This window comes from Megalops cyprinoides, chromosome 7, assembly GCF_013368585.1.
Source record: "Megalops cyprinoides isolate fMegCyp1 chromosome 7, fMegCyp1.pri, whole genome shotgun sequence".
In the NCBI taxonomy this organism is placed as follows: Eukaryota; Metazoa; Chordata; class Actinopteri; order Elopiformes; family Megalopidae; genus Megalops; species Megalops cyprinoides.
Window position 1 is genome coordinate 4,512,700 of NC_050589.1, and position 16,793 is coordinate 4,529,492.

The 16,793-nt window shown below is 44.0% G+C and overlaps 1 protein-coding gene across 1 annotated transcript in view; it reads left to right on the forward strand.

Moving 5' to 3' along the window:
• The window catches only part of plch2a (phospholipase C, eta 2a), a 141,457-nt gene that overhangs the window by 76,875 nt on the left and 47,789 nt on the right, over positions 1 to 16,793 (forward strand). The window contains exons 2-4 of the mRNA XM_036532535.1: positions 10,101 to 10,247; positions 13,987 to 14,230; positions 16,529 to 16,658. Of these exons, the coding sequence (XP_036388428.1) occupies positions 10,101 to 10,247; positions 13,987 to 14,230; positions 16,529 to 16,658 (521 nt within the window). The remainder of the gene's footprint in view (positions 1 to 10,100; positions 10,248 to 13,986; positions 14,231 to 16,528; positions 16,659 to 16,793) is intronic.

Sequence of the window (16,793 nt, forward strand, 5' to 3'; positions counted from 1 at the left end):
GAGGGGGTGGGAGATTTACTAAATTTGTAATCCGGTTTAACAGTTAGCCAGAGGAAGACTCGGTCTCACTGCTCATGCATCTCAGATTTACTTTCACTCTAATGGGCTTTTCAAGGGACCTTTGCTGCATTGGCTAATATGTTTTTCCCCCTTTCCTTTTATGTAAGCTCTATTGAAAATCCACTCGTTCGCTGTGGAGACCTTATGTAACCCAACTGGGAGACAAAAATTCTATTTGATGTGTGAAAACTGATGATTATGCTAGTACTGTTTGGCATCATGAAGTGTGCCTTTCAAAAAAAATGAAAACAAATCTAAGCTGTGTGTATTTGGTTGTATCTGATAGTGATTCTTGTGACTTTTTATTTTTTTACTTTAACAACTGAAGACGGCTGATGTAGATCAAATTGATTGTAGTCATTACATTCAAATTACCTTATGACTTAAAAAAGAAAATGTAGCGACTTAATTCTGACGCCCTTTCTGCTGGAAAACAGATCTGCGTTGATCAACATCGTAGATCTGAGTCGAATCCTTGATTATCCTGCTGCGTTTACTCACTCTCACAAACGGAAACATCCTTTTAAAAATAACACAGAGAGAAAATGCATGTATAAAGCACATGGCTATCAGAATTGTCCAGTGGTCCGGTAACTGATTGAGACGCAAGTTTCTTTAAAATAGTCTTACCTTGTAACTTCTGTAGCTGTCTGACTTTCTGTGATTTGATTATTCGTGTCTCAACTGATGTCTGTGGTTGCATCAGGATCTTTTCAACAGAATGGCTCACGCTTAATTACACTTTAGAATGGCCCGAGAATGGTGGACTGTGTGAATTTGAAGTTATTCATTTCCCCGAACTGTTCTGTGACCTTTAGTGAACTTTCAGAGTAGCAGTGATTTGCAACCATACGAAAAAGTATCCTCCTTCAAATAATGAGACACTGCACAAACCCCTCATGTGGCTTTTTGCTTGTGTTGTAGTCTGCCTCACTTGTGAGTTGCTTTGGATAAAAGCATCTACTAAATCAATAAATGTAAATGTAAACGTTCAAAACTGGACAAATCGGCAGAATAATTGACCATCTCTTTGTTATGGATGTATGGGTATACCATTATATTGCTGTGTTTGAGCTCATTTTGTACAATTTGCTACGCATTTGTTTTCCCACACGACTGTATTTGTAGTGATTTGGTGCTAGTGGATTTAATGGGAGTAAGCTGTAGCCACTTGTCATTTAGCCAACAGGGGGATGAAATGTGGCGCGTGTCCACACCGCTATCATTTCAGTGTCTCCGCCTGTACTGGTGGTTCAGCAGTAATTTAAGACCCCCTCGGTGTGTATTTATACACCGTTAAGCACTGGCATCCTGGTTCATGGTGTCATTTCTTCTACCTCATCTGATGCTGCTTCTGACAAGTCAAATGATTTAATTCGGTGTCAGAGCACGCATGCTGCCACCACCACAGACCTTCCCCAGGGCACCGATATGCCCTCACATGACAGGCAAGACCAGGGAAGTAAGTTGCATTGCTTTCATTAACTTGTTTTTCATTGATGGTGCTCAAAACCGTGCACTGCTGTAGGTTAACTGGGTCCACACAGGTACGTGGTTTTTTTTACTCTTGTGAACTCACATATGTGTGACCTGCAATAATTGGATGACCATGTATCTCAATTATGGGATGAGGCATGATCATTGGTCTTATTTCAGGCATAGGTATTCAGTAGGCGTTCTGTTTTGTTTAAGGAAAAAAACATGTATCTTTTGTTTTAATTTATGAGAAAGAATAATGGATAATAACTCACTTTGTCTAAAGAGACAGGACTGTGTCATTTTGTCCCTCTGAACGATAGAGCCCAGAGGTATGTCTGAATAATCAATTACTGATTCGTTCTTAGTCAGTCTACTGCACGACAAATTGTTTGAAGAACAGTGAAGACACCCCCCTGCTGTAATTATGGCATTGTTTTCATATAGAGGGATTTCTGAACAAATGCCTTTGGAAGAGCGTACCTATGAATAAATCATGGCTGTCAAATTATTTTCCTAAACTTGGGAGAGTTAGGAGAGTCTTTGTATTTGTAATTACTTTAACTTTGCCCATAGAGTTGCGCTGTTCTGTGTGCATACTTCTGAATAATTTGTGTTGAACAAACAGCTGCTACTGGTGGGTGACACTGTAAAACGTAATATAAAAGTAGTTTCCAACAATGCAAAAAATGCAAAAAAAACAAAACTATACCATATATAAGATAGACAGATGGTGTTCAGTCAGTACCATAAAAGGTCAGAGGTCTTGTGTGTGAGAATTGCAGTGAAATGGCCTCATGGTGATGCATCATTGGTGATGTAAAGTTTACTGAGCCACAGTGTTCGGAAATTCATCTGTAATGAAGTTTATGCAATAACTGAAGTGCTCTCCGTACGAGTTGTTTTTACATAATCAAGTTTACTGCAGCGCTCCTAGTGGATTCTCTTCATCATTTAGTCCCTATTTTCTATCCAGCGGAACAGCTCTCAATTTAGCATTCTGTGTCTGGAGCACATGCTTGTCTCACGGTGAAAGTATAACCTATACATCCACTTAAACAAAACTCAGCCCCTCATATGTTTCAGCAAGCCAATGGCGCGAAAGACAGAGGACAGCAGGAGAGTGCATTTTTCACCGTTTTTGGATTCAGTCTGCGGAGGTCTGCAGCTTGGTCCTTGCCATATAGAATTATACCCAAACCCCGGGTGCTGCACGGCATCATGTCGTTCTGCTGACAGACAGGAGTGGAAGAAAACAACAACAAAAAAAGTGAGAATCTTACCGCATCTCATATTCGCAACTATTCCCTTTGGTGCCGCTTTGAGAGATGAAAGAGACTGCGTAATCGGTTAGGAAAAATAAGATTCGATGCATCTGTATCTCTCTCTGTCTCTCTCTCTCTGTCTCCCGCTCGCTACCTTTTATTTGAACAGACCTGCAGAACATGTTAAACCCCCATGCGTGAAGAGGGCTGTGGCCTCAGCCCTGGATTACAGACTCAGAGGGATTTAGGATTGCCAACTGACATGTGTCACACAGGTTGTTGTTTGCAACTCTGCACCAGCACGCTTTCTTCAGTCAGTGCAGGAGCCCGTCATCCTCCTTTTCAAAAGCCCTGAACTGAACCGCAGAGAAGAATCTTGAAGGAAGGAGAGGAAACAAAGGCTCGATGTGTATCCGAGGGCACTGGAATGTGTCCTTTCTGTCTCTTATGGATTTGGTTTTGTTGTTTGCCCAAACAGAACCAAGCTCAAAGGCTGGAAAGGTTTTTTTTAATGTAATGTGAGAGGACCCAGTAGCCTCTTAAAGGTACCAAGGGGAGAACGTTAACCAACTGTTGACTCACATTTGGAACCAGCAGTGTTTTTTATGACATTTTTGGGTGTGTGTGGGATTCTGAAACATCTGAAAGCCGTATTTTCATGGTTGGCAGCGTACAAGAGGGAAAGACTGACAGTTAAAGGCATCTTTGAATCTTAAACTTTGCGATCACTAAGGAAAGACAACGTGTTGAAGACCTGAATCATACAAATTCGGAATATTCCTCATACCGATTTCCTCTAGAAAATTCTTTTCTTTTCAGTGAAACTCAGTGAAATTCCACAGATTTGTGTATAAAGCAACTTAATGTTGTTGGTGTGAAGACTTTCCTGCAAAAGGCTAAAGAGATCACTTCTACAGAGGCTTGCGGCTCGTCTGTTTGGTGTCTTTACTTAGCGCAGTAACAGGAGAAACGAAGCAAGTGGGAACTGAAAGTTTTAGAGCGATGAGCGCAGCAGTGATGAGCGCTGCACAGGTGATGGCTCCGCTGCCTCCGGTGGTGGGTCCGGCGACAAGGCCTTCCACCCAAGACGACCGGCCCTCGTCTCCGGATACAGCAGCCATTCCGGCTCGAGTCACTTCTCCCAAGCCGCTCTGGCAGAAAGCCTCAGTATCCCGGCTAGTGGAGGAGTTTTTCTGGCTTGGAGGTAGCATTGCTGCTTCACCCATGTGGAGACTCGGGCAGTTTGGTAAGCCGTGCCGCTGCGTTTTAAACAAAAAACCAACAACAACCAGACGTTTCCTCGTGTGCTTGCTGGTTCGAAAAACCCATAAAAGCTGATGCTCGTGCCTATAGAACTAGACGGCGAAAGACAGCATTGCCTCTCTATGCAGAACATTCAAATGAATGTGACTAAAACAAATTATAATCCTAATACTGTCAATCTCTGCAGTTGTGAGTGCACCTTGTTTGTGATCCACCCAGAGCAGATGTGCAGGGAGTTGAAAGGAAAGAGGTGTTTTTCACAGCATGGTGCGGTACAGGCAAGCACAGAGCTTTGATTTGCCATTGAAAACTGACTGGTAAAGCAGAAATGAGACTGCAGATGTCTCTTGCTGTTGAAATGTGTGCTTAGTTGCCTGTCTAGTCTTAGAATTGTGAGTTATGAATGTTAACACAGTTTGATTTATTTTTTGTTATCAGGATCTCACCACAGTGAACCACGTAGGAAATTATGTGTAATCAGCCTTGTAATGAATGTAAATCCTTGTCAGATGCCTTTGTTTTGCCTAGCGTTGCATGAATACCAAAGATTTGTCTCAACTACGATTCAAGAATAATGACAACTAGTATTCATTTATTATATGGGTCTTATGTTCCCTGAGGGTGCTGTAATTTTTTGGCAACCCTCCCTATTTTTCTATTACTACTATTTTTTTATTACTGGGTACTGGGTATCTTTTTCTGCAAATCACTGTTATGAAGAAGCTCACGCAGAGTTCAACCTCTTGGCACTAATGGATGTGGAAAAATAGGTTCTAAAGATTAACTGTATTTGAGCTCCTGCTGTGTCCGCTGTACTGTGCTTCTTGCAGTTGAATATCACAGCCTTGAAAAAGGCAACAACAGTCTTAAGGAGTGTGTAAGCATCCCCAACCCCAGCATGCTGACTAGGTCAGTCACACCCTTCACGTTATTACTGAACGTTGGGATCTGCTGGGAAGTTTTCTAGAGCAGTGCTGCCTGAGCCTCATAATTGGGTTGGATGCTTTGTGTCAGTCAGAGTAATGCGTTGGAGCGGCTGTTGAGCATATGGACACCGGGCGATCCCTCTGGCTTAGTCTTACGCAGGGAAAACGGTTTTGGTGAAATCCGGTGGCCCCATGTCCTGGATTGCTGAGACGCTTTACTGAAACTGCCGTCCTGCCATCCCGTAAAAATGACCAGGTCGCTTGCCGTAAAACACGGGCTCTTTTTTTTTTTTTATACGTTTGACTGTTGATCTCACGTTCGATTTGCGTTTTGATCTGCCCTCTGCCTTGCGGTGTGAAAATAAAGGCAGCTTGTCTCATTAAGGTTTGTCAGTTCCTCCTTAGAATTAGTTGGCTGCCATTTAGAATTGACCTCCTTTTTAACTACTAGAGCCTGTGGCCATGTCAATCTGAAAGCTAGTCAAGTCCCTTTGCATTGCACTTTACATGTGTTAGTGACTGACTGCTTCACACTGTTTGAAGCAAAGTGAAAACAGTGTGAATAATTAGTTTTGCAGTATTCCACAAACCCTAAACATTCTGGTATGTCAGGATCAGCTGGGTTTAAATTCCCAGTATGGTTAAGTCTTGTGCCATTTCTGATTACTTCACAACAGTCGTTCCACCTCAGGAGGAAGTTTGCCTTGGCCTGTTAGAGTAGGTAACGGCTTTTCAAGGTGCCTAACCCTTTCTAGACATCGTTGAGTTTTCATCTTGGAACGCAAGTAGTAGGTCGTGGCCGGCATCTTCGAGAACTTTCAGTCATAATGTGTCATGAAGCAGCGCACTGCAGGAACAGGGCACCTCAGGGGTGTGTAAACGATCCCAGAAATGAAATGCCGTGTCGAGTGTGCAATATACAGGTCTTGGCTTTTAAGTGGGGATTTTTTTTTTTTTTTTTTCCCTTCATCGCAATGCTTTAACCCTGACCCTGTTTCCATGGCAACTGGCCTGGACCCAATAAAGTTGACGGCAAGTGAAATGACTCTCTGTGGACAGGTGCTCCCTGCGGCTAGCTACAGCACAGCGGTGCAAGTAGTCCCCCCTGCTGTGCTGTGCTGTTGTGTCTGGCAGCCAGTTTATTGAAAACCTTTCAAGACCCAACCTTCAATCGATTATACACTTAACACCTCCAGAGCTTTTTTTTTCCTTTTGTGTATGTGAGTGTGTGTGTGTGTGTGTGTGTGTGTGTGTGTGTGTGTGTGTGTGTGTATGTGTGTGTGTGTGTGTGTGTGGGGAGGGGGGATTACATTATGTCTGTCAGGTGTAGATTCAGATTACTAGAAGCACTGAATGTACTTTACTCTTGTACTGTACCATATCCCAATATTTGGGTACTCTTTAAGGCGTTCATCCCTGATAGATCTTTTGATCGTGTGATTTAATCTGAACCGCTGGCAGTGGTGCAGTTTGGATTCTGTGGCTGCTTGAAGTTAGCGAACAGAATAGTGCATAACTCAAATTCCAGTCACAGGTGCGCATTCTTACCTATCCAACCCTCCCTCTGACAGAATAGAACAGTATCATGACTCAAGTGTTGTAGCCATGTGTACAGTAGGCACTGTTAGTCTGTTATTTACAGGGGGTGTGTGTTGAACACACATTGTGTATGCTCTTACAATAATATGTATATGCGTTACATGGAACATGTGTGAATCCACATTATACAAAGGTTTGCATCACTTGTTTTTGAATCTCCATTTATAGCAAAAGATCCATATTACAGAACATGAAATGTTGCAGATGGTTCCTCTGCTCTTCAGCCAGTCCTACCGCAGATTTTATTTTGAATGTTTAGTCTTTTTGATGCGTAAATTGAATGTACAAAATAAATTGCATTTTTTTTTCATGAATGTATATGTATATCGTGATACGTAACTGTATTTGTAAGGTTAATGCATGGATTATACCTTATAAGATCATATAAAGAAAATGAGACAGAATCGTCCTTAAAGTTAATTTTCATTTTTTCATATATTGCATATAATTAATAAACATACTCAGGTGAAATATGTTACTCCGATACGGACTGTTTGTCCATGCTGTGTGTTTTCTGCAATCGAAGCAAAGACTGAAAATCTCTCTCTCGGGTTATGGTAGCAGTGAGATTCCTCACCTCTCCGAGTCGCGAGATCATAAAGTCATAAAGCTCTTATTGTTGTGTGCTGGCAGCTGACTGCGAGAATCTGCAAGCTCATTTCCATAATACCCGTAGTCACCGCGTAGCAGGCTTGCAGCACAGCGGGCTTTTCTGTTTTGAGGGATGAGACCGACCGAGGTTGATTATTGTTTTACCCTCCGTGGAGCAAGTGTTAGGCAGAATTCTCCTGCCTTACTGGAAACGCTTGCGGTGCAAGCTGTATTTCAGCACACAATGAAGCCTGCTTACCATATGGTCTGTATGACATCAAGCATTTTTAGTGTGGATTCTTTTTCTGTTCAGTTGATGATTGAGGGTTAAAGGGCTGGGGGAGCTTAAAAGAGTGTTCATCTTGTACTCACAATGCACAAATAGTGTTTAGTCTGTGTGTATACAGGAGGTGGAAGGTGTTGCTAGGTGATGGGAGAGGCCTAATTATCAAGCGGTGTCTTAGGGAGTGAGGTTGTGCGTCCGGAATAAATATACAGATACAGCATCTGAGAGCAGACAGTCAAAGATAGGGCAGCACATTATGTTCTGTTTTTTTGCATGTGGTGCCTTTTGAGTTCATCGGCTGTTTAATCCATTCTTAACAAACCAGGAACATTACGGCAAGATTGTAACATGCAATTACTTCACTTAACTGCAGTGTCCTCTTCAGTCAAACGCACCGACACAAATCCATCTCACATTTTAAATCTAAGTGTTAGAGGGCTTTTTCTAGTACCTCCCCATCAAAATGCACTGACGTGAAAATCATACATTATTTAGGTGTATAAGCAATTTATGTGTCATATCTAGGGGTTTCTCAGCGGTAATGACGACATGTCAACTCGATGTTTTCATTTCTCGGGTCTTGCTTCGCTCACAGGGGTGTCTCAAATGAATTCAAACTACAAAAAAAGATCCTCCTTAACCACTGCAGTACAGGTATTATTCCAGCTACTTGGATAGTCATTTCTATTTAGCTTTCGTTTGCCTTTTTGGTTCCAGCAGGAACACTTCTGTCTGTTCAGAAGCGGTTTATTAGTTCTTTACACGTTAGTTTCAGTGTTGTGAGCAGTATATGTTGAAAGCTCAGCTGTGTCACTGTTCTGTACTGCTGCATCATATCGGAGCACTCCTACACGTTATTGCATCATAGCCTGCTACACGGCCCTCACCTGTAATGACGTAATGCACTGTTTATTCTCCCCTCCCACAATGCCGTTCTCTCCATTGGTCATCCTCCACAGAAATGTGCCGCAAAATACCCTTCCATTACATCATTACTGCCCGGCCTCAGGGGTACCATGCAGAGAATGCTCGTAAAGGGATGCTTGGTCACCCTGCATCTGTGCGTGCCTTTGTTTGGTTTTGTTGTGAAAATCTCTGGGCTCTCACAAATGGGAGCCCCCCCACTCCCCCTCTTGACTGTGGGCATGGGGGGAGAGAAGGTTTGGTTTCATCTTGTTCCTTGTTCTTGTTTGCCAGACCTTTGTGCCGGACGCTCGTTTCATCTCGCCGATCTCATTAAGTCATACCTCCCTGGTGGTCATTTCTGCCGTGAAACAGCAGCAGCACCCCCCCCCCCCCCCTCCCCCCCAGCCTCCCCGTGGCTGTCTGCTCCACTGCTCCCGGGAGGTGACAGGAGCAGGCCCCCGGTCCTCCAGCCTGGCGATGAGCCGGGCGGCAGATGTTTGCCTTCGTTGGAGGGCCGTGTGAAGTCTTAATGAGCAGGGCCTTATTAAATTTAGATGCGCCCGTATAAATTTTGAACCGCGGTAGCGGTAGGACGGTCTTGTTTTTGGGCGCGGCGGCACGGTTTTCGTGCGAAAGGAGCGGCGCTCAATTATTGATGGGCCTCTGGCCACGTTGTGTGACGCAGGCTGGCGGGCTGGCGGGCTGCAGTGCCAGTGGGCACGGGGTTGGTGGCGGAATCGATCAAACCGAGGGGCACTCGCAGCTTCTCACCTCTGTTGTTGAGCCAAAAAAAACTCTGAGGTCATATGTTCCTGTCGCTAGAGGAGCCATCCACCTCAGTCCAACAGCTCAATTAGCAATCTGTGTCTGCTTTCTTTTTTGTCACACTTAACTGTTTGAGATTTGAATGAAGTTTTGAAAGCTAATTGAATATTACAGTTATTTTGAAGATGATATATGAGGCACATATTTTGCCTGAGAACTGGCAATTAAAACTGGAAATTGATTCATCCTGAAGGATTAACCAGTGTTTCTGAACACACCAGGGGCCTTTGCTTTGTTCTCTAACACCATTAACAATACGTGGATATTAAATATTACTACTAGGGTTAAATTCATAATTTCATTCATTAATATCAGTGCAAGTTTGTTGTGGATGTGTTTTATTTACAGCAATGGACTTATGAACATGACTGTGTCAATTTAATACTTGCCTAATCATTCTAAATGTGATGCCATTACTTGGGGCCTGTGGGCCACAGCACTAGTTGCTACATGTTACTAAGCATGTCTGTCAGTACGTGTCTCAGTAGCAGGAATTGGAGCATTATATACGTGCTCGTCATAGCCTCAGAAAAGGGCCCCGTCACTCGGCAACGGGAGCAGGCTCCAGTCTTCCCCCTCCCTTAGTCATGCAGTGTTCACTCATTTATCAAGGAAGGCCTGAGACACCATGCTTGGTTCATGTTGCACTCAGAGAATGTAGATGTCCCCTGTTTGGCATCGTCGGAGAAGACCCACTTAACTGACGACCCAGGGAGAACACCTCAGTGTTGTGAATGCTCCAGAGTTCTTTTCCCAGCATGCTTTGCGCTGCCAGCCTGTGGAGCTGTCACGGCGTGTTCCCCCCTTTTGGCACGCCCGGGGCGAAACGGCGCACATGTAAGGGTGAGGAGCAGTCCTCGCCTCTCCTGACACTCTCCCCCCTCTCTCGCTCTTCCCCTGCAGTGGAAAAATGCATGAGCTCTATGCAGACGGGGACTCAGATGGTGAAGCTGAGAGGGGGCTCCAAGGGGCTGGTCCGCTTCTTCTACCTGGACGAGCACAAGTCCTGCATCCGCTGGCGGCCCTCCAGGAAGAACGAGAAAGCCAAAAGTAAGTGCGTATGTCCGCGCGCCGCGCTTGCATGTCTCACACCTTCAGACGTGACTCGCCTGCACATCATGTTTCACTTTGTCATCGTGTGTTTAGTGGTTAGGTTTCATCAGGGAAGGCCGGGAGGAGCCAGATTTTTCGTTTTAAAGGAGCACTCCACCCATTTATTTATTGACTGCCACAGTTATAAATAATATATGCTACATTATCTTTTCTCTTGGTGACCTACGCCCTGTACTGTGCTTTGTAGCACAGTGAATGCTGGGATATATTTTAAATGACAGTGTAGTGTACATCCCCACTGTGAACTAACTTCTTTCCTGGTACTGGAATTGATTTGTGATGTGAGTTTGAGGCATTTGAATCTTACAAGAAAGAACATGGAACATTACAGACTTTGGTGGAGTGTTCCTTTGATGTGCACTTGAGTTCAATTCAAAGGAGGAATGCAGAAGGCGAATGCATACTGATTCTGAATGCAGTGTTTATAATCAGGCCTTGAGGTTTGGTATTTTTTGTAGGTCCCGTTTAGCGTGGCAAAGTGGATGAACCATGTCTCTGTAGGGTATATATAGTTCTGTTTCACTTCTGACCTCTGTTGCCGGGCTACGTGCCCTACTAGGAATTAATTAGCTCCTTAAGCGGTCTCAATTACTCATTGAATGCAATTTGAAAGACGAGAGGCACTTTATTCTGAACAACGCTTTTTAACGCAGGTCATGCAAGGAAACCCACAGAGGTCACTGGCTCCAGCACAAAATAAATATTGACAATGCACCATTTGTAATGCATTCAAAATCAGCGTATTCATTTAACTGAATGTTAATCCTCTGATGGAAGTTATAAGAAACCCTGATCAGCCCTGATCATTTTACTGTGGGACTGATACAAGTCACAGAATGCGGGGGGGTTTAAAAAAATAGCACGAGACACCAATCATCAAAAATAGGAATTTCAAACTTACTGCCTATTGTGTAGAAGCACAGGTTTTATATTAATACTAAATTTGTATGCTGAAATGTTGAAAAAGGTAGAGAAATGCTATGTGGTGCTAAAGAGCATTAAGATTAGTGTCACAGACAGTTGACGAATCACCCACCGCACACTGATACTGGAGAATAATTGGGAGTGGAAATGCAAGGTTTAAAATTGATGTACCAGGAAATGGAGGGAACGTTTTCTCTCTGATTTCTGCTGGTGGTGTCAGGAATCCTGCTCTTCCAGCTGTCTATTAAACCCTGTTCGCACCATCCCTGGTACCAGCAGCGGCATCGTTTTCATACATTATTCATCCCTCGGTATGTGCCTCGGAGACCTTATTCTGAGGAAGTCAGACTCAGGATGTATCCTTAAATCTTGTGAAGATAGGGGACTCTAATTCACATTGCCACTTTTGAGGACCTTTGACCTGGACGTGTGTGTCGATTTCAGGATTCAATGTACGGTGCCCGCTTTTTTTTCCAAAGGCACCTGTGATGTTTCAGATACAGAACGAAGCCCAGGGTTGTTTGGTCGGACGTGCAACGCATTAACAAAACCCGTGCTGTAAGGGCCACTCACTGAGTGCATGGCGCATCAGACTAAAATGCTTTCCACTGAGTTAACTGTCAGATATGTATTTGACTTGTCTGATTGTTTGATTTACGGATTTTGCATTGATTTCATTAATAGCAGTTTCACATGTGAAGTGATAATAAAGGTAGAACTGCTGTTAACCCTTTAGAGAGAAACCCTAGATGCCCATTTTCGAAATGAGGATCTCGTTAAATCCTTGTGTAATTTAATTTTCGAGCTGTACCCAAGGGAAAGAGGGCTGGAGAGGTGTGGTGTAACTGTGCCAGATATTCTGCAATAGATGTGGCACAAAATTGAAAATCCCAACTCCAGTTGCATTGCTACGCGCAAATACAAGCTGAGTTTCATTTTCGGATTAACATTCAGCTCCGCAGCTACAGTACGATTTTGTGCCTCACAGGGAGAGCATACATTATAGATTCAATTATTACGTGAGCCAGGCAGTACCTTGGGGTTGGGGGTTAAAGGGTGCGCCAGTTGGAATGCATAGTCAAGACAGGTCAGTTGTACGGTCCTCTGAGCTGTATAGACAACAGCACTCGTCTGAGACCTCCCGAGTCCCTGGGTCTGAGTAAAAGAGCAAGAGATCACAGAGCCTTCAGACCACACTCACGCACGCCCTTCCCAGCCTCCCTGGCTCTAATCTGCTGTCTGGGGCTCTAATCTTGCATTAAGACCATTAAGACCCTCTGCAGCTATTCCTAGTGAGACTCAACAGATGACTGACAACTGAAGGCAGGATGTGTGGCAGGTGATGAAAAGAGTTTTCCAACCAATCACTTTTTTTAAGAGAGGACTTTTTTTATTAAGGGAAAAAGAAATAAGTGATGAAAGAGTGAAGGAAAATGTATTCGCTAATTGTCTAAATGGCTCCTCCCATTAAGGGTAGTATGCCCCAGCCTTTGCTTGGAGCACTGCAAATTTATGTTGCAGGCTGTTTATCTTATTTGATTCCTTGTTGTTTTTGTTTTTTTTTTTTTTGCTGAGGTCATCGCTCAAAATGTTGGCATCTCGAAACGATGCTCGGTGTCAGCCAAAGCTGGCTGTCCTAATTCCGTGGGGCGCTGGCGTGGGAGCGGATCGATCCGAGGCCCACGTTATGCCCGGTGTCTGTCCGGCACCGTGACCCCGTCTGTCTGCCGACCTCAGTCGCAATCTGTCCCAGGTGCGGCTGGGATTTAGGAGTCTCCTCGGGTTGTCTGCCATCCCTGCCGCCTCTGCAGGTGCAAGCTGCTGCCGAATAACAATGCGTCTGATTTGATTTCCTAAACCTGGCTGCGGAGGCCTTTGATTGACTCCCGAGAGCTCCCCACGTGCGGACGCTGTGGAACGGGTTGAGTAAATCTGTCACATGTATGAAGGGCAATCCAGTTATACACTACAGCTTGTAAATCCTCTTAACTGCGTGGATTCTTAGGGTAAAATGTTTGTTTTCCCCCCTCCCCTCTCTCGAAAATAAAGGGCATTGATAATTAACGCCTTAAGGCAGCCACTGCGTAAATGTCATTAAGAGTCCTTTAAATCAAAGCGGGAGATCTCAAGAATACAGCTCTCCGGTCACATTTTCTGTTTTGTAATATTGCTGGCTCTATGTAGCACATGATTTAAGCCAGACCCCCCCCTTTCAAGGTTCCTTTCAGAGACATTGATTGTCCAATGCCTTTTCAACCCAATCATTCCCAGGAAGGAAAAGTTGAAATCACTTGGCAAATGGCTGTTACCTGGATTCAACCAAGCGTTTTTATGTGTGAATGCTGTTGCTATAGTTACAGTGCCGGTCGTGTTTGCATATACTGTACTGCTGATCTTTGAAGTGTGCTGTTTTTGTAAAGTCTTGCGGTAGTGTTATTTGTATTTAACTTTGATGTATCAGCTGAGGTATTGCTGGCTTTCTGTCTAATTTCGAGGCATACTTATAAAATAAAAGTGTTCTTTTTAATTTTTTAACATGGGAGTACAAGTAACCCCTACCACAGGAACAACGGTAGGTTTCGTGCTTTGCTGATAGAATTTAGCAGGAACATGTTTTTTTGCTTTCACTTAACTTTTGACTTAAAAGCTTGTTAATGAACTGAAGCTAATGTGGGTAACTGGAGCCATCCCTCTTCTTTACTAAAGGCAGCTGTTGGCCTGTTAGCTCTAACCCTTCTGTTTCCCGCTTCAGTTTCGATAGACTCCATCCGTGAGGTTTGCGAAGGAAAGCAGTCCGAGATCTTCCAGCGCTACGCAGACGGCAGCTTCGACCCAAACTGCTGCTTCAGCATTTACTATGGGGAGCACATGGAGTCACTTGACCTGGTCTCCACCAATGGGGAGGAGGCACGCACCTGGATCACCGGCCTTAAGTACCTCATGGCTGGCATCAGCGACGAAGACAGCCTGGCCAAGAGACAGCGCACCCGTGACCAATATCCTTAAAGCAGCTGGGGCTCCTCCTCCTGGAGGGTGAAGTATATGACATGTTTGGGTACAAGAAGATTATAGAATTGGAGCCCCGTGCCTCTCCTTACAAGTGTAGTCTATATAAGATCCATACAGCCCGTGGGCATGGGTCATTGGAGTATTTAAGATGCACTGCACTAAACAAACATTATAGAAATCATATTTTTTGCATAATTAAAGGTTCTGATCCATTACTGACATAGATTTGAATAACAGTCGGTTGTAGTTTTCCACTAATATTACACTGTCAACAAGGTAAAAGTACCACAGTGCACAGTGAGGTTTGTATGTTTGGATGAACTCAACTTTTATGAGACGCAGGAACATTTAATACAGGCAGTGCACAAATGGTGTGAAATCTCAAAATAACATTGTATCTTTTATGGTCACCCTTAAAATTAGATAACAGCAACAGCATAAAATCCTTCAGTTGTCATTTTAAAATTGTGCATAAACGTACTGGCCCTGTAGTACATTTGAAAGTGTCATTACATTACATTACATTACGTCATTTAGCAGACGCTCTTACCCAGAGCGATGTGCAAATAAGTGCATCACAATGGTAAGAACAGTGTCCGGTGTATATCTCAGCAGTTTCGATGGAAACAGGCTTTTGACTGGTATTGTCCTCTTCCCCCCCACCTGCGCCGGTGACTGATGGTCTCCCTCTGGGGATGGCGCTGAGTAATTGTGTATGGTCAGAAATGATGACCTAATGAGCGGAGTGACAGATGGGAGTGACAGATCCGTCATATGAGCGAGAGAGGTGAGTGGGAGATGAAAGGAGAGAGCGTGAGGAGGCGGGCCTTGACTCACAGATACCCGTGACTTAACCATCTGAGAATCTCCCGTCCCAGAGTCACCCAGATGCCTGGGTTAAATATAGATTCGTAGGCAGTGGTGTGCATCTCATGTCAGCAGTGGCTGCCACACCTCCCCCCCCCTCCTCTCAGCTTCCCAGCACCGTGACTGGAAGTTCATTTGGATTTGAAAGTGGGACGCACATCTGTAATCATAGGCACGGCCTCTGTAACTTTAACCGTGCACATTATGTCTGTATCCCACCCTTAAACAACTCCATTCTCTGCTGTAACTGTTTACATTTACATTTATTCATTTGGCAGACACTTTAATCCAAAGCAATTTCTGAGTGAGGCAGAGTGCAACACAAGAAAAAAGCCACATAAGGAGTCAGCAATATTATAAGCACAGCCTGACCAAGTTTCAATAGTTGGCCAGACAAGGTACAAGCTAGCTGGAAGACAGAAGTGCATGAAACCACAGAGTATTTTTTTATGTTTATGATGTCAGATTACAATATAAGAAATTGCTTTAGATGGTAGCGTGTCAGGTAAGCGCGGAGGAGCTGTGCCTTCAGATTTTTCTTGAAGGTAGTGACCGACAAATATCTTGTCTGGTCTTGTAATGAGCAGTCAGATTGGCTGTTTCAGGATCAGCTGGGTTTATGCTTTACATGGGTGTGAAACCTCCGGTGGGTTTTTTAGAGGACCTAATCCCGGCACGCTTCCGTTCACACCCCCCCAGTCACTGAGTGGAGGGCTGTGATTTCCTGGCCTGCTGCACAGCGGCGCTCCTGACAGATTCCTCGGGATTTATTTTAGAGTGATGAGCTCTCCCTTTTGTGCTGGAGCTGTTTTATATCGCTTCCTCTGAGGCGTCATTGCATGGTATCAGTTTTTAATTAATTTCAGGCGGAAATAAACACAGACTCTACGCTCCAAGGAGCACTAATTGGACGGCAGTTTTTATTCTGCGCACTTGGGTCAATTATTTCAATGGATGTAGTCAGCGATTTTCACACATGTAGGGAAACTCTTTATAAGTGCCATACATCAAGTCATGCAGAAGCCGGAACGCCGGTTTTAGAAGTAGTCTGCTTGTAATTGAGCCTCCCCTGTCTCCGCACCTCAGACTCCCTGCTAACGGGTTGTTAACGTATCAGTCTGGTGTTGTTATACATGACATGTACTAAATGTCCATCTGGTGATTTATATGAACCCTCATCTGAATCTCATAAATCACAGTCTATATGTGACATTCCAATTTTCTTTGTGATGTTAAAGAGCATCCACCCACCATATACATATTGCTTATGACACTGAATAAAACGTGTAGGAAATGCTATGTGTAATTTTGTACAAATACCAAACTCTTGCGTATATCTATGCCTAGTACAGTAAAGGATATTGCAACATTGTGGCTTTACCTGTCTGTTGAGGTGCATCCTTAACCCCTTGTGTCACGTGGCTCAAGCAGACCTTTGCAGAGGCAGACAAAAATGGTGATGGAAGCTTGAGCATCAGCGAAGTCCTGCAGCTGCTCCACAAACTGAATGTGAACCTTCCCAGACAGAAGGTGAAGCAGATGTTCAAGGTATGTTCAAGCTCTCCGCAATACATCCACCTTATATTAATATTTCAATTATCCAAACATGCTTATAGAGCCTTATTCCCCCAACAACTGAAATCTGCCTTTGGTATTGGTGGGAATTGGGTGTGGAAATAGCTG